At 38.9% G+C, this 23,290-nt stretch overlaps 1 protein-coding gene across 13 annotated transcripts in view; it reads left to right on the top strand.

Moving 5' to 3' along the window:
- The window catches only part of LOC117412304 (inositol 1,4,5-trisphosphate receptor type 1-like), a 171,396-nt gene that overhangs the window by 70,723 nt on the left and 77,383 nt on the right, over positions 1-23,290 (top strand). For 4 of the 13 annotated variants that reach the window (XM_058988874.1, XM_058988877.1, XM_058988875.1 and 1 more), the window contains exons 30-40: positions 148-273; positions 531-731; positions 1,993-2,244; positions 2,985-3,110; positions 3,642-3,770; positions 6,407-6,433; positions 8,146-8,266; positions 8,891-9,075; positions 13,498-13,646; positions 15,762-15,873; positions 18,237-18,272. In XM_058988874.1, the coding sequence (XP_058844857.1) occupies positions 148-273; positions 531-731; positions 1,993-2,244; positions 2,985-3,110; positions 3,642-3,770; positions 6,407-6,433; positions 8,146-8,266; positions 8,891-9,075; positions 13,498-13,646; positions 15,762-15,873; positions 18,237-18,272 (1,464 nt within the window). The remainder of the gene's footprint in view (positions 1-147; positions 274-530; positions 732-1,992; positions 2,245-2,984; positions 3,111-3,641; positions 3,771-6,406; positions 6,434-8,145; positions 8,267-8,890; positions 9,076-13,497; positions 13,647-15,761; positions 15,874-18,236; positions 18,273-23,290) is intronic. The other 9 variants (XM_058988876.1, XM_058988885.1, XM_058988879.1 and 6 more) reach the window with 3 other exon arrangements.

The raw sequence follows: 23,290 nt of genomic DNA on the forward strand, positions 1-23,290 counted from the left end.
AAAAAGCCCAGTGTCGGCACATTTATCCATGACTGTGTACAAGGAGGTTCAAAGATGACAAGACTAGGACCCTTTCCTGTTAGTCAGGGGAGAGTCTGCTTTGCCAGGGTTAAACGCTCAGTAACGATTGTATGATCTGATGTGTAGGGGGAAGATACCCGGATGCAGGAGATCATGAAGCTGGCTCATGAGTTCCTGCAGAATTTCTGTGCTGGGAATCAGCAGAACCAGGTCCTGCTCCACAAACACATCAACCTCTTCATGAACCCAGGGGTAAGGGGCACTGTACTCTGGAAAGGGAATTGCTACTTTCACTGCAGGATTGGGTCTCTTGAACGGAGTGTAAATGGACTCTCTAAAAGGGAGGGGGGGCGGGGTGGGGATAGCCTGTCCATGTCACACATTTTTACAAATGGATACAGTGGATGTACATCATATTTTACTTCATCATGATAGCTCTAGGAGGGAGAGAATTACATAGTTGATTTACCTATGATGTGTGAAATAAATATCCAAACAATCTTTGTCAGATTCTTGAGGCTGTGACCATGCAGCACATCTTCATGAACAACTTCCAGCTGTGCAGTGAGATCAACGAGCGGGTGGTCCAGCACTTTGTACACTGCATCGAGACTCACGGCAGGAACGTCCAGTATCTCAAATTCCTTCAAACCATCGTCAAGGCGGAGGGAAAGTTTATCAAGAAGTGCCAGGATATAGTCATGGCTGAGGTCAGTGATGTAAATATGATACAGGGTGGACTGTCAGTCTACCAATGCACTTCATCTCACTAGGCTAAGTTTGTAAGATTTGTTTATTTTTCATGTCTTGGTGAACTCTTGAGGGGGTCACTCGTGGCTCACCTGGTAAAAACATGGCCGCATGGTGTGCAGGGCGGGTCATACATTTTGGGGAGCTCGGGTTCGTGTCCTGTGCAGTTTCTGGTCTTTGCTCGGGATTCCAAAGGCTCTGGCGCTCCCATGGGGGGGTTAGAGAGGCATAACTGCCAGGCACTGTTTCTCCTCATCATGCAACAGCTCACCTTACTGGCCAGGTGCCTGGTGAGCTCAAGCAGACACCTGCAGGGCTGGCCTTTGTCCAGAGGCTTGTAGCTTGCTGACATCCACTCTCTAATAGTAAATTGGCTTGGTCATGGGATCGGAGGACGCCCACTGTACCTTCAGTTCTCCTGAGCTTTGGGGGGGGGGGGGGGCGGGCGGTGCTGCAGTGAGGGAATATAAATGGACATTATACATTGGGTTTTAGAATCTGGGGTAAGATAATTGGGCACTCTAAATTAAAAAGAATAAATAAACAAGGTAGAAAACTCATGCCACTCCTGAATATAGCCAATACACCAAATGGAACATGTGGTATTTATTGCATCCACTTGTGGCAGTGTTACAGGGGGGCAGGTTAATTTATTACACTCTGGTGTACCAGCTGTACTTGAAGATTAGACATGTTTGTAAGCTCTATAAAGGCCACAGAGGTGCTTTATGCGCTTTAGTGTCACCAGTGTAGTGAAAGTAGGATATACAAAGTGATTCTTAACCACAAGAATAGTTTATAGATTACTGATATTTCAGGTACGTACCAAGTTGTTGTTTAAAGAACTAGGCTTTTTGATTTGTGTAAGTTTGTTAATGAAGAACAAACTGTAAACGGCAGTTAGTAGCCATTTAAGTGAACATTGTGAAATAGCTTAAATTTAATGGCACCCCCAAAAAAGGGGGTCTTCAAGCTCTTTCTGGATGGACGGCTAAGGGGTGAGTAGTTGAGGGATGTCAAAATGCAAGGTCCCAAGTCGGTAGCTCCCAAGTCACATGGATCAGATGGGGTACAGAGGAAGAGAAGTGTTGTAGCACTATACCTTCATAGTCCATGTGAAAATACCATTATTTATATAAATCCTAAAGGAGTCATTGATGCTTGCCAGCTACTTCAGCGTTTCTCACTCCAGTTTTGAAGCCCTACTCGTTTGTGTTCCAGCTTGTGAATGCAGGAGAGGACGTCCTGGTCTTTTACAACGACCGAGCCTCCTTCCAGACTCTGGTCCAGATGATGCGCTCTGAACGGGACAGGATGGATGTGAACAGCTCCCTGATATACCACATTCACCTGGTGGAGCTGCTGGCTGTGTGCACGGAGGGCAAGAACGTCTACACGGAGATCAAGTGCAACTCGCTGCTGCCTCTGGATGACATCGTCCGCGTGGTGACGCACGAGGACTGCATCCCTGAAGTAAGCTTGCACACACTGTACTGCTGCAGCCAGGACTCGGGTTTGTAATGCAACATGTGTTTGTAATGACCAATGTTTTGAAGACATTGAAAGACTAGTTGAAACATTTGTCATTGAACTGCATTTATTTATTTCAAAATTTAGAACAATTGAATGTTTCATTGTAAATAGCTTTCAGAGGATAAGTTACTGTAGAATTTGCAGCTAAAATAAATCTCTACTTCTGCCAGTCCTTGTGTCAATTTTAAAATGGGTTGGTACTGGATAGCTCACACAGGGTTAAAACATTGACCTTTTTTTTGTTTACATTTTTGGACTTGTAATATTTTGAAAGTTTTTCTTCAAGTAACTAATGAACTGGCAATGTATTCTAATTTATATTAAGGTACATATTATTGTGAACCTAGTCACACGCACAAGTATTTACAAATCTAACTCCAACAGTACTTTTAAAGCTTGCACTGTGGACGTTCAGTTTAATGTTGAATGTTATGTTGATTGTATGTCATTTTTATCAATAGCCTGTAAGTATACAAGGGTTAGACATTTCAAAACCCCTTCCACAATCACAACCAGCCAGGACAACATGATGTGCTTTTCAAATAATAAACCAGTATTGCTTTTGGTGGTGGTTTTATATAGAAACCCTTCCATGTAAAGGTAATGCAATAAATGTAAATGTACATGTTTGTTTGTGTGAAATAAACAGATAACTTGCTCCGGTATTATTTTCTCTGCAGGTGAAGGTAGCATACGTTAACTTCCTGAATCACTGCTACGTCGACACAGAAGTGGAAATGAAGGAGATTTACACAAGTAACCACATGTGGAAGCTCTTTGAGAACTTCCTGGTGGATATCTGTCGGGTAAGTCTCTGGGGTTTTCATTTGCAGTTTTGGAATAAGGAGAAACCTAAACGGCATCTAGCACATAGAAGCTGAAGTCTTTCAGGGGCATTATCGGTCACGTCCTCATTGGAACCTATTCACAGTAACTACTTCAACTTTAGCTGAGTGTAGATCTCTCTAAAGAATTCTAAATGTTTAAACTTCAACAGGATCGACATTAAATTGATGAATTATCAGCTTTTTGTCTGTGTTCAGTGGCTTCCTGCGGAACCTCTGTAGCTTGGGTTTGCCTGCTGAAATAAGACGGTTATCTAGACTTGATGGAAGACTCATTGAGATTTATTTATTTATTTATTTATTTATTTATTTATTTTTAATGTTCCTAGAGTGGTACCCAATTCTGTATGAAAATAGGTTAATATAGGGTGGTGTTTTTATAAAAAAATATGCATTTTGCTTTTTATTTTTATTCAAAGATATTAACCTCAACCAAACCAGATTTACATGAAATCATTGTTAAAAATGCCATCTCCTGTAATTAAATGCTAGGTCTGCAACAATACAAGCGACCGGAAACATGCAGACACCATCCTGGAGAGATACGTGACTGAGACTGTGATGAGCATTGTCACTACTTTCTTCAGCTCCCCGTTCTCAGACCAGAGTACAAGTTTACAGGTAATCCTGCAAGGAACATGGAGCACACAGGGTTTGTTTGTTTTTGACGTTGTTCTGGGTGCATCAGGAACATTACCAGTCCATGCCCTCAATGCATGCTTGGTTGGCAGTATATTTATTTGAAATGCTAATCAAATTGTGTTAATGTGTTTTGAACTAATTTTACCGAATAGCTTCTTGTGTTAAAGGAAGCTCATAAGGGACATGTTTTGTACATAATCCTAAAACCATTCTGTCCTTTTGGTGTTTAAGTCCTTTGAGCTTTATAGTGGCCTGAGTGTTCATGTAATGTCGTTTTGTCTGGGGTGGTGGCATACAAGAAAGGTATGTTATTGACCAGAGAGGCAATATCATCAACTTGCACAGCCTTGCATTTGTAGACTCATTTTCCAAGAGTAATACACAAATTGTAAAGGTTTAAAACGAGCAAGAGCCAACTTGCTTACAGAAGGGAGCACTTAAATTGTTCCGAGTAGTTTCTTCCTACTTTTTTAATACTGTAAATCAGTCAAACCCTTTTAATATCACTTAAATTGTTTACAATAAGTGAAGCTGACTGTCCAGGATTTCACCAGTAACTTGGCAAAATAAGCATTGTTGATTAAACAAATATGCCTGTTTTGGCATAATTTGTGCAGTGATCTTTTTGGCTATAATCCCTTCCTGTACTTGTATTTGAAACAGTTCAGTACAGTACCTTTTACATGTAAATCTTATTTCCTACAATGATAGCAAGTGGGGGTGGAGATCAGTGAGTGATATTAACCAGTCTGATGATAACCACAGTTATATTATCAGGAGCTCGTCCCTGTTGACTCCCATTACATTCTGGCCAGACATTTTCAATGTGGTGCTAAGCGGCAGATGACACTAACAGGAGTGACATTGCTGTATTTTTATAATCTTTGCCAAGTGACCCCATCATGTCTTCCCACCCCAGTCTTATTCTTCTCACTTCGGAGAGGCTTTTCATCTTCTTTTCCTACAGGTCTTTCATTATAACCAGTATGTGAGTACGTGACATGTTGTACCCAAGTAGAACAGTTGCCTTAACCTTTTTTATGTTTCTAGTTTTCTAAAAGGTAATTGTCACTGTAAACATTTAACAAATTCAAGATGATCATTAAAATACATTTGTTCCTGTAACAATGTAGTGGCTTGCTGTCTGTGAAGACCTTTTATGTGTGCTTTGGCTATTCCACACGCACCACCCCCTGAAATACTCCTTGCCAGTTCCAGATTGCAGTATTGTGCAAATTTTATTATGACACCAAGATTTGTCATTTTATAGTCTATACCATTTCCAGTCAGTGATACAGAAACTATACACGTGTGAATGTGTTTGTTTGACCACACTGTGCTTTTTAATTAATCTTTATGTAATTAATCTAAATTAATGCATTTTACCATTTGTGGCTATTTGTTCCTTTTCTTACCATTTTAAATTGATTGCATGGCTGGCCTATTAAAGTCATCAATGAAATTGGACAATCACTAATTTAGCTATTGTAACAATTTTTCCAAGATTCATTTAGTGGTTTGGTTTCATATGCACAGCAAATCAAAAGCAGTGGAATGTTCTGATAGATTTGCACACTACTGCTTGTGCTATGTTCTGGTCAAAGAACTTAACGAGCTGAGATTTGTCCGTCCCCGTTCCCCCCCCCCCAAAGTTAAGTTTGCTTATGTTGGCTTCAAAAGTGTTGGAGATTAATCCTTTCCACTGAAGTGCCTTTACTTGTATGAAATAAACCGGGAAACTGCATCATCATTGAAATTCTGGGAACCGATTTTTATGAGGGGGTTGGAGTTCCGGAACATGAAATAGTGCCCAGAATCCACAGACCAATTTCCTACCCCCTCCCCTTCCGCCTCCCCCCTCCCACACACAGTATTGGAGTGCGACATTGTTCTTAATCATGCAATATTTATTAACTGACCAGAAGTAATATTCCTTTCCTGTGAACTACCTTCAGGTGACCTATGAAAGTAACACAAATTAAGCTTCTATGTGCAGTACTGCATCTCCTGTGTGTCAATGTTAAGGCTTATTGAACAGTTATCTATTAAAACGCACATTACTAAACACCTGTACAACAGGGCTCACCTGCTCTCACTAGCCAGTAATTCACTTTTTTTAAATGTTTTATTTTAAAGAAAAGTGAGTTTAAATTGGCCTGTGAACCAACAAGGATTTTTAAGTACAAAGAAATTCTCAGGAATAAAAGAATGGAATGCCCACACTAGTTGTTTCTGGAGTAACTGCCTTTAGGAAGTATTTGTGCAGGTATTAAAAGCAGATTGGAAGCAAATTTTCCTCATCCGGGGGGCTGACATTTTTCTGCTGTATTGCAGCCATAAACTGACAGAATATTTTACAAAACTAACAAATGCAACTGACTCGTCATGTAAACGTGACCTTAATCCTAACAAACCTGACACTAATTTTATTCCATTCACATTCTCAGAATTTACCTTTTGCACTTCACAAATAATTTGTTTTGTATTAAGAAATGCCCAAAACTGGTTCTCATAATAAACTGGTTCCTCTTTTCTACAGCACTTCCCTTTTTAAAGACTGTTACTAATGCCTCCTTTTTTTTAATCCTTTTTTTTTTTCTTCTTCTTTGCAACAGGCTACTGTTTTGGAAAAAATAACCAAGGTATTTGGAGTGTGTTCTTAACACAGTAACTGCTATGGTTTTGTGCACAGAGGTGTGGTTTTTGGAGTTTAGTGTCGGGACCAGCATGGTAATGAACTGGTATCAGTGCTGGATTGCAAAGGGCATTCGAATGCCAGGATTGTGCCTGGTTTAAAAGACTGCCTTGTATCCTTCTTCAGGTTGTCCTCTGTATCCCCTGCACTTGTACTAGATCAAAAGTGACCATACTGCTCTCACAGGTGTTTGGGGAAATGTGAAATGTATTGTATTGCATCTATTTGTTTAAAGTAGACTGGTGTGTTAAATCCTTCTCCCCTAAGCTTTTGGGTTTTGTGGATTTTAGAGCAATCTCATTTTGTCACATGGAAATATGGGCAGTTTACTGTGGGTGCATTGTGGAAGGTTGACCACTTTGCACCGATATGGAAAGGAAATGGTGACAGGTGATGCTTTTCCGCTATGGGCTGCACCATTGTGGGTGTTTCCATGTTCCTGGATTGACATTAGACAACCCTAGGTTCCACCAAAGGACATTCAGAATGAAATACTGAGGCATCGTGAAATTCTTCACATAAAACATCACATAAATGGCTCTCTAGTTAAATCAGAACATAATGAGTTATACTTTGTTTTGCTAAAAAGAAACAAAAAAAACACCAAACATAAAGTAGGGTTGGATAGCTGATCATCAATTAATAAATGTAATTATTTTTCTAATCTGTCTCCTTAAATCCTGTTTTAACTCATTTCACTTCCTCCCTAGTTCTTACTCGCAAGCCTTTTTTTGTGTCAACCACAATCAACCCTATTGATTTTAGCACTGAGATTTTCTTCTCTCTTTCCACAGGATATAATGGAATGCTTTCATTATCAGTATAACTGTCTTTAATTAAGCCACTTTAATTTTTTAATTTTTGAACATTACAACTTAATACAAATATTGATTGACCACTTCAAGAAAGTGTTTTACATTTAAATGATGTATCTGCTTAGCAAGTGGTGATTTAAATATTTAAATCTCTGCTGATTTTATTTTCTTTTAATTTCCCATGTGTTCTAAAGTGAATTTGTGGTCATTAATTTGGCGTTGTGTTTTAGTGGTGTAGTTTTTTGTGATTCGTACAGTAGTTTTAAATATTTCAGATGTGCTATTTAAAAAAATGCTAGCTCAGTTTGCTGTTGATATAGATGGTATTTTTTATATGTACTAATTTTTTTTGGTTGTAGATTTCTTAAACTCTAAAATTATAAAGTAGCCATAATGGTTGGTTCAGTGTTGGAAATTAGTGCTGCTAGTGGGTGTGATGGTGGGTTTTTCCTTTATGCTCCCCTGTAAGATGGTGTGGTCTGATACATTCTCACAACTTTAAATCGCTTGATGAAAAATAAATAAATTATATATATCTATATAATATCTATATATAATATCGATGTAATATCTATATATAATATCGATATATCTATATAAAATCTATATATTACACACTCTGCTGGCTTGTAGCCCTGGACAGGACTAAGATGGAGTCTGTGTTTTGAGCTCAAAGCTAGCTGCAAGTTGGTTCCTGACTCCTCCCACCACTACTTTTGATTAACCAATCGGTGTAGTTCTATATTTTCCAAGTAATGAAGGGCAGCTTTTGTGAAATGCATTTGCCAGTTGACTTGTATACAGCATGCCAGTGAGCACTCACTTGCTTCTCCTCTCTCCTCAGACCCGCCAGCCAGTGTTTGTCCAGCTCTTGCAGGGAGTGTTCAGGGTGTACCACTGTAACTGGCTGCTGCCAGTGCAGAAGGGCTCTGTGGAGAGCTGTATTAAGGTGCTCTCCGATGTAGGTAAGGATAGTCTTCCAGTGCTGAGAGTGCCAATCACCTTTGCTTTTCAAACCCCCCCCCCCCCCGCCACCCCCAAAAAAAGGATAACCCTGCTTGAACTGCCAGGCCTCATTTACCTGAAATAAACATATTGATGGATAATAGTTCTTGAGTGTGTGATTCATACTTTCAAGAGTACAGTAGGTACCTTCAAATTTTTTTGTTGTTGTCAGCATTAAGGTGCTTTGAGTTCAGGAGCTGCTCGTCAGTCAGCCATAGAAATATTAACGTAGGCTATAAGCCCCTGAGCTCTGGTGAAAGCACCTTTTTAATACTCCCTTAAAAAAAAAAAAAAAAAAGAAAAAAAAAAACATTTGAGGAATGGCAATAAGAACCATTTAGAATAGTGTCAAAAATCATAAAACAGAATGGGATGGTAAAGAGAAATTAAGCTACATGCATTTTAAGTGCATGTATTGTATAGTTTAATTATAAGCAAGGTCGAAGTTAAGTAGTAAAACGCTTAGATTAACAACACAGAATTTACTGGAAGTCCACTTGAAAAACTTTCCTAGTGTGTTTTTTTATTTATTTATTTATTTATTTATTTATTTTTTAATGCTTTTGTGTGTCTCCTTTCGCTAGCTAAAAGCCGAGCCATTGCCATCCCAGTGGACTTGGACAGCCAGGTGAACAACCTGTTCCTGAAATCCCACAACATCGTTCAGAAGACGGCTCTGAGCTGGAGGATGTCTGCCCGCAACGCGACCCGAAGAGACTCGGTCCTGCCTGTCTGCAAGGATTACAGGAACATCATAGAGCGGCTTCAGGTAACGAGGGAGCCGAGATGCTCTAGATTGCCAATGTTTCACAGTTGAAGGGCTCAAAATTAACGGCGATAAATTGCCGTGGGTGCCCTTCTCAATTGCCGCAATGCCCCTCATAATGTATGTGTCTCTACGGGAATTCTGGCCGCACCAGTTCCATACAGAACACTTGTGTCAGTATTTCTGAATGCGGCAGAATACAATAACCCCCGTTTCATGCAGCAGTTGTGATGGTGACCAAACTTGTGTGAGTACTGTTGACTAAAAATGTAGCTTAAAATAGAATGTTGCATTCAAGAAATTTAACAATGAAATAAAAATACACTAGGTTTGTGTGTTGCACATGTGTCATTAACAAAATGACATGGAAACTTAAAAGAAAATAATTATAATGAAGAACTGAAACTCTGCAAAAGGTCAAAAGTTGAGTTAACCGAACAGATTTATCTTTTTGATGCATCTTTTAGCAGCCGCATCTATCCCAAATATATTCGGTTACATTGCCTTCAGGAGTTGGAGGATGATTTTAATTGATCTAGTTACATGAACAGCTGATAATATCTCTTGACTTCAGCCAAAGAAACAGGCACGGTAATTAAGAAGCTGCCATAATAAAAAAAAAAAAAAAACAGTAAATGTAGCGCACAGAACGCATATAACATTGGGACTGTAATTAGGAAACATTTAGCGAATTCAAAATTTAAATTTACTGCAGCTTGCTTGATTGCAGTAGAAAAACTGCCATTGATTTAATTAACTTTCAGATTGTGGGAATGAAAGAGTGGTTTGGTTTGGAAATATCTACAATATGATACTGTGTTTACTGTGGTGTATTCATATCAAAATAACAGAACCAGCTCACTGAAACCTTTTTTTTTTTTTTTTTTTTTTACTAAAACAAATGGTTACATGTACAGTAAAAACATGAGAGCTGGCTGTGTTACATGCTCTCAGACCAGGACTCCGCTAACACTGAGCATGCGAGCTGCAGCATGCTATTTCCTATATTGAAAATGGACACAAAGGTGCTGTCACCTTGCCCTTGTTGCCAATATAGAGCCCTGCAATCCACCTTTGTTTTGTAGACATCATGGAACTGTAGCAGTTTTAAAAATGAAGTTTTTTAGATCTTGGGTAGTCCTAACCTTTTGAGTGTGGCCAAACACTAGAGTGTATATCTGTCCCAGTGTAGTTAAACCTGCAAAGGAAAGCAAAACTGCATCTTTAAATGACCAGAATATTTCTAATGGTTTGATTTTAAGCAGGGGGCTGCAGTTGAAAACCACCACCACAGATTTGTAGCATGTTGATTTGTAACCACTGTGACACGCATTGTTTTTTCTGACATAGCTTCATCTTTTTGTTATATTCCTTTTCTAGAGTTCACTGTTTTGTGGTAGAAGATCACCTTCATACTGGGGTATTTTTTAGTCCTCTTGCATGTTCTTGCATCTTCCCTGCATGTAACTTGGTTTTCAGTGTTTTTTGCTGAGGACATTGCATCTCTCTAAGTTTGTCAGCCATTAACATTGGTGTTTCTAATCGTCTTTGTATGGCATCATGTAGATCCACGCACATTTCGATGCCAAGAAGGGGGTCTGAAATATAGCGTGGTGCAATGTTGGCACCCAGCATCATACATAGTTCTGTCATTTTACTAGTGGTAGCTTTATTGAGAACATTGGTGTCTGGTGTGCGACACGTTTACAAAGACATTTCTGGGTTGTCTGTTCATTTGACAAACTGTTCATGTGGTTATAAGCTTGAACTCAAGAATGACTGGACATGTTTCAGTTGAAGCCATTGACTAGTTCTAAAACACCATGCCCAAATATAAAACAAGTTAAAGGGAGAGAGACAACTACTAAATCCTAATCCCCTGAATGGAGTATCAAGTCTGTTTAACAGTATTGAGAGTATCAAAAAACTCAAATCCTCTGAAATGTGTATGACCATATAATAACTAATGACAATGTTGTGTCTTGAAACTAGCACTTGCACCCATTCATGGAGATTTTTTTTTTTTTTTGACATAAACATTAAGAGTTTGATCAATGGACACCTACTAAATCTACTCTGAAACGATTGTACTTCTCATCACATCATGAAGTCACACAGAGTCTAATTTACTAATGTAGGTTGTTTGTGCTGCTACTGGGGCGTTGTTTAAGTGACCTAATCAAACATCTGATCATTTAAATATAATTCACGAATGAAGTCAACCAATTAACCAACAGGAACTGGAGAGGAGGGCTTTACCCTCTGGTAAGGCCTGTCTCGTGCAGTTAAATGACCCGAGCTGAAGGAGAGTGTGTTTAACATAGCCAGAAGGGTCTTGCCAAATACTAAAGCCTGACTAGTTCATGCAGATGCCATCTCATTATAACAATGAGAAGCCAAACACAACACCATTAGAAGGAAGTTCTGAAACCCAGAACTGGCTTCAGGATTACTGCAACCTTCAGTCCCTGATGTATCCTATTGATTTTGTTTTTGTAAATGTATTCATTGAAAATTTCCCCAATTGCGTAGGTTTTGCAAACAGCGTTTTTTTTTTTTTTTGGTTTGTTTTGGAAATGCAAATGCATAACCTTGTCACCTTGTACGAGTTCATGCATGCCTGAAACTTCACTGCATAGCTGTTTTATCACAGCTACTCTACTGTATTTTATTTTGATGAAACTGGTGGTTGGTGAATTCCTCTAATCATTCTCTGTAAAGCCTCGGCACTCCCCTAGGTGTGTTTAGTATACTTCAACCTAAAACAACCACTGACTCGTGGCAAAATGTTTACACTTTCACAAAAGTCATTGGGCAAGACTCTTCATACAAATTTTGCTTTGGCCAATGACTTGCAGTTTGTTACAAATTGTGAAATAAAAACAAAAAACCTGCCCAGCTCCAATGGGAATTCAGATTCGCACTCAAGATCAATTGAGTTAACCAATTTTTGGTTTATTTTCCAGGTGTCAGATATGCAAGTCAAGCACAAACATTGTCCACATGTAGTCTCATCTACATGAATGTATATAAAAACACTGGGCTTCAACAAAGTATGTTAAAGATGAAACCTTTTGAAAAATGAAACGGAATTGAAATCCTTCATATAAACTGATCTTTCTCCAGCTTTCTTCAACATTACTGATTGGCTCAGACATGGTCAACAAGGATTCTCATTGGCTAGCCTATCCGGAGTAGAAGTTGCAAGTCCCATTCTTTATGCTGAACATCATGGTGGTTGTAGTCAGTTTCCGTAATGGTGCTCACTGCAGTAATCCACACTTGAAAACTGGATTTTAACAATCAAATGCTTATGTGGTTACAGACCAACCTATAATTTTTATACGAACGGGGAAGATCAATTTTTCCATTGTCAGCGTATCTTCCACTCACTCAAACCCCTGTGTCAAAGGGGGATTTTGCCAGGCAAAACCATTGCTTTGGAACAAATTTAGACTAGTATGCAAATGAAATGTGCATGACTGTCTAAATAATTCTGAACTTGAATCTACTGTTTATTTAAACCTTTTGTCACAAGCATTGAGACAAGCCCTTGAGTTCATTAGAATAAGTCTGTAGATAAAGCCTCTAATAACCATGGAGTGTGATAAGAATGGAGTGTGATAGGATACAAGTGAAGTCTTTTCTAAGACTTGTTCTTGTGCAATCTGGCCTATAGCCCACACAATCATGTCTATCATCAGTCTTCCCTCCTCCCTTCCTGAACGTGAAATTTAATCTGAACACTTGAGCTAGCAGTGCATTTGATAGGTTTTTATTTTGAATGTTTTAATGGCCACACATCAAATATATGTATCCATATAATCAATGTCATTCCTATGTTAGCTTTTGCAAAATCTTTGCAAACGGTAGAAAATCCAATGGGGCCAAGGTTCAGAGCCCTGTTGAAAAGCAGGTGGTTCACAAGTTTAAGTGGGTTGAACTGTTGCCTCTACCTTTTAAATGAACCTAAAAAAATGGAAACTTTCAGAACCTAATTGAAAAGTACTTGGAAGTTTCTAAACCATGTCTGTAAAAACTCATAACTAAACTTGTTTCAATGTCAAACTGGTACTGCCTACCACTCTTTCCATCTTCAGTCTTGAATCCAGTCTATGATAGTTACACAAGTCAGTTCACATGCTTTCCATTCTTGTGTCATTCTCATTTTATAAATTCCTTCATCTAACTTCAACCTTTCAACAGCAGTAAATTATTCCCCTTTTTATCTGCTTCAGATCGAAACGGAACACGACTGATTTCAAGTAGAAGCATGGCCTTATACATTCTGCCATTTTGTATAAAGCTGAATAAAACCAATGGTTTTGGCATGTAAGCTGTGGTGTGACTGCCATGTTGATAATGCTGGTTGGGCTGTGGGATTGATTGGTTAATGGCAGGCTGGGCTATGGGATTGTGTTTCAGGATATCGTATCTGCGCTGGAGGACCGGCTGCGACCCCTGGTCCAGGCTGAGCTCTCCGTGCTGGTGGACGTCCTACATCGGCCAGAGCTGCTTTTCCCAGAGAACACAGATGCCAGGAGGAAGTGTGAGAGCGGAGGCTTCATCTGCAAGTAGGTCCATGGGGGGGGGGGGGGGGATGGGGGGGATGGGGGGGGGAGTGTTTCGGGTTAGCACTACTAACTATACCACAATGAACTGCACCTGGTCTAGTCATGCTATGTCAGTGAGCATTTTCAAAAGTGACACCTGTACAGGAACCCATGTGTGTCCTAATGTAAGGTCAAACTCCGTTCATGCCTTTCTGAGGCTGAGACGGAATTGACTCTGTAAAAGGTACTTCCCATGTGTTTAATGAATGGAACAAACCAAGTATGTTCATCTTTGTCAATAGCTAGGCCAGATAAATTTATTAGCTGCAACAAAAACCTTTTATTACAAATCGTAATCAGAAAAAATGTAGTTGCTAAAAAGTGTAAAGCTTGATGGAATCAGGCAAATCATTTACAGTGCGAGAGAGAGGAATGAAATTCAAGCACATCATTGTTTTTAAGCACTTGTTTTATACTTCGACCAGATTTCCCTCATCAAAATCCCCAGAAGGTTAAACATGGACAAGCAATGTGTGCCACTTTACTGCAATCTGAACATTAATTGGCATGCATCATCTTTGGCCTTTAAGCTACAGAGCAAAACCTCTAACCCAAGAGATGTGTAGTTCATGAGGCTGCCTCCTGTGATGATGACTCTGAGTTCTGAATAGGCGCACTTACACAGTGACAGCCACCACCCTTCATGTGAATTTCTGGTTATATGACTCAACTTGTTAGCTCTTGAGCTCAGTAGTTTTGCCCTGTAAAGTTATTGTACCTTGCAGTACTTGTTATATTGCTTTGATCCTTGACCTGTGCAGGGTGTACCCGTGAGAAAAGCGCTCTCGTGTTTCCTGGGCCATGTGTGTCTGAGTCGGGTGACTGACTGTGGTGTCACGGTACAATAGACCATATGGGTGTGGAGTCTCGTCATTTTGTTGAATTTTTTTTTGTGAACTAAAAAATAGTTCCACTCTGTATTTGATAGCCCCCTGAACCTCTTGTTTTAAAGACTGCCCTGCTATATTTTAAATAGATGTTGAGAATTGACATGTAATTTCAATTTTTTATTTATATAGTGCCTTGCATAACACAGTATCTCAAAGTGCTTTACATGTCAGCAAAGATTAAAACACAATTATAAAAATAAGCAAATAAAAACAATTGTATTTGGAAGTCAGGTTAAAAAGGCTAAACTTGTTATGAGTGCTGTGATTGCGTTTTTCTAATCCTCTTTCTGTGGGAGTTAATCCAAATTAATTAGAATTTAGCACTTGATGGTTTAATACATTCTTAAAGTGTCCTTTTCTATTCCTCAGATTTTGTTGCTAATTAGCAAGAAAATGGTGCATCTTTTTAAAAATTCAACTGCTTTTTTTCCCAGCTTGGGAATTCTAATTAACAGAAACAAATGCTTGAGTTTTTTATATGAACCTTGTATCGAATCGCTTCCTGTGCTGTAGGCTTCAGTTTGGTTGTAGCTATACCATTGTAATCTGAAATGTGCTTACTCCTAAATGAATGTAAAATCGTTTAACACAAGAAAAGGAGGGCAGTGATTTTTGCAGGTGCTAATAATAGATTGCTTTTAGGCAACAGCAGCGATATGGGCAGAAGTAGACTACAAGAGTTTCATCAAACTATTTTAATCGTAAGACATTACCTAAGCAATTTCATATCGCTTTTAAAGGGACTGAGCTAAAATCAAACGTGAAATATTGTAATCTGGGAAGGGCCGTTGAACAGAAAATAGAACGCTTTACAATGTACTGTCAACATGGCCTAACCTTGAACTGACCAGGTTTAGTGAAATAGACTACTGTATAGTCCTAGGTTTTGCATTGCTTTTTAATTGTCCATTTTAATAAAATTGTTTTCAATATACAGATGAAAAGAAACGATGTTCACTTTTAGTATTTCTACTCTTTAGACTATTCCTTTGCTCTGTTTCTGGAAATTTAGAATCTCTGATTCAGTGCCAGTTGTCAGTTTACAATATTCTTGCATGCATCAGATTCTACACTAGTGTTACAAACCAGTGTTACTGTACAATTTGTGATGCACTGTTAATAAGGTACAGTAAGAAGTCTGGTTTAGAGATGCTCTTTGTGAATCAGCTTGTCTTGTGTTTTGCAGGCTAATCAAACATACAAAACAGCTGCTTGAGGAGAATGAAGAGAAATTGTGTATTAAAGTGCTACAAACCCTCCGGGAGATGATGACCAAAGATCGGGGCTACGGAGAGAAGGTATTGGCACTGCCTGTGTGCGTGGGATTTCAAATGCACATGCATATTTGACCTACAAAAAATATTCATATATATTTTTTGCTTTTGAAAAATGAGAATTCATAAATAGTTTCTCACAGTTGAAAAAGGTTTTGTGAACTACAAACTTGATTTGAATTAATCAATGTGCTTTTTTAAAAAAGTCATTCACTTTAAAGTTTTGGGCCCTATGTTGCTCCTAAGCCTGTAAAACCTAGTATTTATTTTTGGAGTCTGAAGTCAACAAAGTTTCTTGACCTTTTTTCTTTTCCTTTTATAAAAATGGTTTAAACATTGCCTCGCCTCACGTCTGCCAAATTGACCATCACGGCGCTTGCTGGTCTTCCTTGCAGACAGATCTTTGAGCTCCCAGAAACTCCAATTGCATTTTGTTTATTGGTTTGTCCAGCTTCATTTTGGGTGTTAACTCCAAAAGCTACTAGTCAAGCCACATGCTTTAAACACTGATTTAGTTATATATGCACAGATTTTGAATACATTTGTCACCAGTAGTCTAATACTGACCGCAGGACTGACATCTATTCACCATTGCTGCTTTCATTCCAACTCACGCAGCAAAGGCACCTAAACAACCTTTTATAATAAAATGTTGACATCAATGCTGTCCAATGGATCGCTCACACTATGGCAAAAAGCACCTCATTTTAAGATTTGTTTGAAAATACTGCCACCTGAAGAGCTCTTAGTAACACAATTGTTCAGTTTTAATCAATTAACAATACTGGATTGTTTGATCACCGTCAGTGTTATCTGACAAACTGGGTTTTTAAATCCATTTATATAGGTTAATACGTTGCACAGTCAGGAATGTTTTGATGGCTGAGTGGTATTGTGGGTGGCTCAAGTTTGTAACGGGTGGTATTCAACTTTCTGGAACCTTTTTTTTTTTTTGTCAGCTGGAAGCCTGCTGATTCCACATGTGAAAGTTCAGGAAGGGTTTCTAACTTCCTAATTTTAACAATGCCATTGAAAACCTATCCGCATAGTTTCACCCACAGATTTAGCAGGAATCTTAAAATAACATGCTGCTAATCAGGGTCTGTGAAACCAAGAATAATTTATTGCAAGGGCAAAGTGTGACTGCTATTCAAAACAGACACTGTTGTACAGCTGGCATTACACTTGGTATAAATGTGCATGTTAACATGTTCAATCTTTTTTAGCGGTATGAATATGTCTAGGTTTGCATGTATGAATGTATATATCCTGAAATGCTGCTAGCTGCAAACTCACATGGTGGACTGTTCAATGCATTTTAAATACTGCTGCTATTTACATGTTAAATAGAACACAAGCACACCTTTTTTTAAAAAAAAAGGTCAATTCCATTATAGGTGCACACACACTGTTTTTAGATGCTTTGAAGTGTGTGCAGTTAAATGAACCAATTCTGACTTTGGCCCTATTTTGTAGAAGGTTCTAAAACTGATTCATTTTGAAAACCGCCCTCTGCCATAAATGATCATATTTTAATTTATATATATAATATAAAAATATAATCTCCGTACAGACTACACCTATCCCATATGACACTACATTCTAGTCAGAGAACTTGCAGGGGTCGTAAATACCATCCTTATACCCTTGGTTATATAACTAGCTAGTTCCACAGTTATTTATACTTCTGACAATCATCTCTACAGTGCTTGGGTTTATATACAAAGGCAACTGAACATAGTTTCCATGCAAGGAGTCCCAAGGGAGGCTTTCCTTTCGTATCTATTTATACTTTTCTGTAGGCTTATTTGAAACTCCCATTAGACAGTCATCACATTTGGGATTGGGCATGAACTACTATATTACTTGCATGTGTTCAGCACCTCAGAACTGGGTTGCTTTCACAGGCTGTGTCCAACTAATCATCATTTCTCAGTAACAACTTATTCCTTTGAAATCAGGGCTTGGAACTCACACTAGCCCTGCACCCAGTGCTAGGTTTCAAAACTACTCTCAATTAAGTATATTTAAATAATTAGTAGCCAAGAGTTCATTTTCTTTGTGGCTGCATGAACTGCTCATTAGTTAACCTATTCAGGTGAGACGTATGCTATGAGGAGAGTTACTAGTGGCCTTCTGATGGCACCTGGTCATTTTTCAACTACCAGGCAAGTTCTGAAAGCCAGGACTGGGTGCCATGCTCGTGTGAGTTTAAAGCCCTGAGATATTGCTTTGACATGCTGGATTATATGTTTGACTAACTAATCTTTTTGAGCGAGGGTTTTTTGGCAATGCATCTTTTTTAAAACATTAACTGCCATTGTAATTACTAATCTGCTCATGTTCTTACTAATACTAACAGTTGCTCTTAACTCTTCTCTTCACAGCTGATTGCCTTTGATGATGAAATGGATGTGGCTGAGGTTGACAAATTTTCCTGTCTTATTGTAGTGATTTAGCCGTGGTGTAGTTTTGTGCTCTTGTCCAGTACTGTGTTATCCTGTTACGTTGTGCCAGCAAGTAGCCGTACCTGTTTAAATGTGTCTCGTGCCTGTTATGCCTTAGCAGCTGCTTTTGTTGTGTGATGTGAGTAAATGTCTGGGGTCCCCTGCTAAAAACAAATGGGTTGGTAAAATGCTGAAATTAATTTGGGATAGAGGAGACTGGCTTGTGGTAACTCTGTACAATAAGGGAGATTAAGGGTGGTGGTTCTAGGAATGATTTAAAGGAATCCCTTTTAATTTAGGCAACACTTGCATGGAAAATGGTTTGGTTCTTCCCATGCTTTATAGAATATGTAGGTTTTTCAAATACAGCATTATAGGCTTAGTTCCCTAATGACTGCCTGTGCTGTAGGTCACATTCTGTTTGAGTATGAGGAAGCAGTAACATTTAATCTAGATCTGCATTAAAATCAAGAGATCTGCAGCACCAGAGAAGGGGTGATGCTAGTGCAAATTATCAGCAAGAAAATTGATTTTAAATTGTGGGTTATCACTGACATGGCGAAGTGTGGGGATTTGCATGGATTCATTATTACTGGAATCCAGTTGGACATTTCTTGACAGTTGAATTCCTGCACCTACTGGTAATTTCATATATGCAGTGAGTTAAAATTGGAGAAATAAACACCCTCCCCCTACAAAGTTACTTTTTATAAACATTACTGTAACCCTTCCCAAATGTCATATAGACAGCCAGCAAACTCAAAGTCCATTGTTCCACCTCCAAACTGAGCAAGAGCCTGGTGAAATGCAGTGTTTTCAAGGAGAACTGCTCATCTGTAATTAGACTTGCAGCCAATACATCAGTTTAGATTCCGCATAGGCTATTGGCAGTAATTCAATCCAGATTATTCACAAACACGCAATGTTTGAAAGGGCACAGATAGAGAGAGATGGACGGATAGCTTGGTACAGCAGTGATGTTCTCTCATGTACTCTGTTTGTACAGCGTTTGATGCCTGTACCCGAGCAGAAATAAATTTGTATTCAAATTTGGATCCCTGCAACACTTAAACGGATGCACTGAGCATTATTTTGCAGCATCGTTTTAAAACACAAATGCTTGTGCAGTTAATTTTTTTTTTTTATAGTAATCCTTTAATTGTTAATGCTACTAACAAGGGTTAACCTGTTACAGCAAGTTGCATCATTAGATATAGACGGTGATATTGTTGAAATCCACATCTTTTAAATATTTTACTATTTTCAAGAGGTTTCGGCATTTTTCTGAAGCACCAAAACAAGTATAAGGCTATAATTGTGTATCTGTTTAAGGAGTCCTTATTTGGTTCTACAGACTTCTGGAGGTCTGAATTGCAGGTCAGTCTGCTGTGAATATCCCTGGCAATGATGCAGGAAATTCTTGACCGACCAGATGCATGGCATGTTTGACAGGCTGGAATACATTTGGTGGGGGGGTGGGAGGGGACAACTGCAACATGTGCGCTAGTCGTTCCCAGGATTTCAAAAATGCAGCTGTGGACTAGACTAGAAAACAAAGTTGAGATACATTGAGGGAACTTCATCTATGTAGTCTAGAATAAAGGATAAGGGGAGACGTGACTGAGTTGACAAAGTTAATCCTAGCCAATACTTTAATTCAGCACTGAGACCAGGACCAGAGGACACAGCTGTACCTTAGGGGAGACTAGGGGACAGTACACAGAGTGGGCAGGCTAGAGAATGGGTTACCAAGCCACATTGTCAATGCTGAGTCAGTGGGATCTTTCAAGGTCCGACTTGACAATTTTAGGATCAACCAGAGACTTGGAACCAGAGGAGCATAGTTGGCTGAATGGCCTCCTCCTCCTCCTCCTCCTCCTAAATGATTATTGCTTTGACATTTTTATAATTTCTGAAAAGTACAAAATGGATTGTTTCCTTTATTTGTTTGCACCAGGCAAATTGCTTGCCTCCCTTTTTTTTTTTTTTTTTAATTGGCAAGAAACAAATTAAAAGCAGTACAATTAACCTTCCTAAGTTTCTATCTAGCGTCATAACATTTACATTGGCGCCAAACTTTGCACAAGTACAAACACAATGAAAATTGGGTTCATTACCTCAACAGTGTTACCAAGTAAACTAATATTTACCTTGGGGCAATACATATTCTGCTTTTATTACCAACGGCTCCTGTGAGTGTGGTGGTTTTATTTATTTTAGTTGCACCATCTTTGCATTTTGCCAAGATGAGGCTTAAGACAGGGCAATGAACCTGCCTATCCTGCCCATTCCCTTCCGGTGCTTTAGAACTTCAAAACCGTGCTGAATGCAAGACAGGCATTTATCACCTTCCACTCTGGCTCTTTCTCTGGAGCAGGTGCTTCTATAAATACAGGGAAATAACCCTGGCTGTGTGGAGAGTGAAATCGGTTCCGTTCATGAGTCTGCCCCCGGTTTCCTAGAAGGGGAGTTCTGGTCTATCCCTGTCAGTGTTGTTAGCAGCCAGGAAGCTTGTGCTGGAGGGGAGGAGCAGGATGCTGTAGCTGCTCGGTCTGGAGTGCATTTGTAGTGGAGTGCATTTGCTGTCCATTAATTTGTTCTTGTCTATTTTTATATTCTGTGTGCATGGTAGAGCAGGGCCATGGCTTTTTTTCTATTGTATTAGCACATTTTAGCAAAAAGCAACTTGTATGAAAAACAAACACACTGAAACGGAGTTCAAAACGACTGCTTCAATCACTTATTCAGATGTGTGTATTTTTAGCAGTACACTCATCAAAGCACTCATTTCCTATACGCTTAATGGATTCCAGGGCTGTGTTCGTGTCAGTCCTGACCACACACCCTGATAGAGAGGGAGGACCGGTGGAAGATGGAAAAGTTGCACCACCTTTCCCAAAGTAAAGTTTGACTGGGCGCAAACCCATGACTACTCGCACTGCAAACCCACATCTTAACCACTATGCAAAAGACAGGCTCATCTGCATTTGTGGCTATAGGGTGTTAACCTCCTTTCCTCAACAGGGGTTACAATATAACTGCACAACACCACTACCCAGTTTACACGCTTCCTCCTTTAACATTGCAGCCAGTCTATGAGCAATGGGTCAACACCAATGTAGCAGGGCAGACGCTGGGCGTGAACCGGCAGTCGCACACACACTGCAAACAAGCATTTAAACCACTATGTTGGTCTTGTCTGCATTTGTGGTTTTATGGAGATTAATCATTATCTAGCAGACAGGGGTCCAAATCTGTATGACGGGGTATCAGGCAGCACCTCCTGTTTCACCAGCGTAGACTAATGTAAGATATTTGTATACTACATCAACAGTTGCTCGTTATGCATTAAAATGATTCTGTACGTGTGCTGAATTTTAATTCTGAATGTAGGGATGTATAACACCTAAATTTTATATATATATATATATATATATATATATATACATATATACATATACATATATATATACACACACATCCTGATGTATCCCATTTTAATAGCAAGGAGACGTTTTAAAACTGAACTGAAGTTTTACATAGGAACATGGTTTTGGCTTGGTGATCTTGATACGGTGACATCAGTGTGGGATTTCCTCTGTTCAAGCTTTTTGTGCGTGTTGAGCACCCCTCTCCATACTCTGATTTTAATCTGCACCAAGACAAAACTGTAACATAGCAGTGTAGTCCAGTTTGGAGAAGTGGTCAGTGTTAATTTTTTAATAATAATAATAAAAAAAAAAAATTTATGTTCTCTTAGAAAGGTTTAAAGGACTTCATGTTTTTAGGCTTTCAAAAACCACAGACAATAAAAATATACATATACCTTAGTTTAAAAACAAAACAAAAAAAAAATTACGTTTATTTTTCACTTAATACACCTACGTTTACAGCATGTCCTTGCTATCAACATCAAAACAAACAGTACATTTTATCAAAACTCACAAAGCAAGAATAGAGAATTGTGATAGAAAAATAAGTCCTTCGTCCACTGGAGATTAAAAGGGACGTAGCACTGTGGCAAGAACTGCCTGTTTTGATGCCCTCAGTTTTTTTGTTTGTACAATTCTGAGTATTTAGTGGTTTAATGGAGCAGTTGCTTAATAAATACGACAGCCAAATTCTACATACCTGAACTTTTCCCACACACACCCAAAGGTCCTGCAGTGTAGGGTGTGCTGTGTTTACAAGATTCGCTGAAAAGTAGAGCATTTTAAATGTTACGGACCAAGAGTTGTCGCACCCATTGAACAAAAGCCAACATCTGTTGAGTCTGCAAAGATGCAGTTGTCAACTCAAATGTATATTTGTTTAGAGTGTGACTGCTACTAGGAATAGTGATCTTTTTGCTAAAGTACAGTTTTTGTTTGTTATAGTAACATCTTTGCATAGAGGTGCCCTAGTTGCAGTTTCCATTGAGAAACGTATGGAATCCAGCAGGGGCAGAGGCAGTGGTATCTGCCTGGGTTATGAGGAAATCCTTATCTTCATGTTTGTATGAAAACTTCCCCACACTTAGTTGGTGTTTTTTTTTTTTAATTTGGTTTTGTTAAGCATCCTTATAAGCTTATATGAGTTTGAAGATCTGCTAATATCTAACAAATAATCTGACAACTTTTATATTTTCAGTGTTAGGGAAACCAAAATCTTGCTGCACTCTTCACTTTAACCTATGATTCGATCCGTCATACCTCTTAAATTATGTTACCAGGGATGCTTTGATTTCGTTATTTTAAAAGTAGGTAAAATTGGTCATGCAGATATTTCCTGTGCCACTACTTGTCATCACTGATTTTGATTGGCTCTTTGTAGAAGCATGTGATTGTATGCCCCAGGAAGAGTTTGTGTTGCGATTGGTTGTGGAGGATTAAACACTCAAATCCAATGGTGTCAGGTTTATTTATATTGAATCTTATATCTCTCACATAGTGGGAATTAACCCTGTAATGTCCATTGGGTTATCATAGTGTTTTTAAATCCAGCCTCGCAAGCCA

The sequence above is a fragment of the Acipenser ruthenus genome, chromosome 16 (genome assembly GCF_902713425.1).
Source record: "Acipenser ruthenus chromosome 16, fAciRut3.2 maternal haplotype, whole genome shotgun sequence".
Lineage (NCBI taxonomy): Eukaryota > Metazoa > Chordata > Actinopteri > Acipenseriformes > Acipenseridae > Acipenser > Acipenser ruthenus.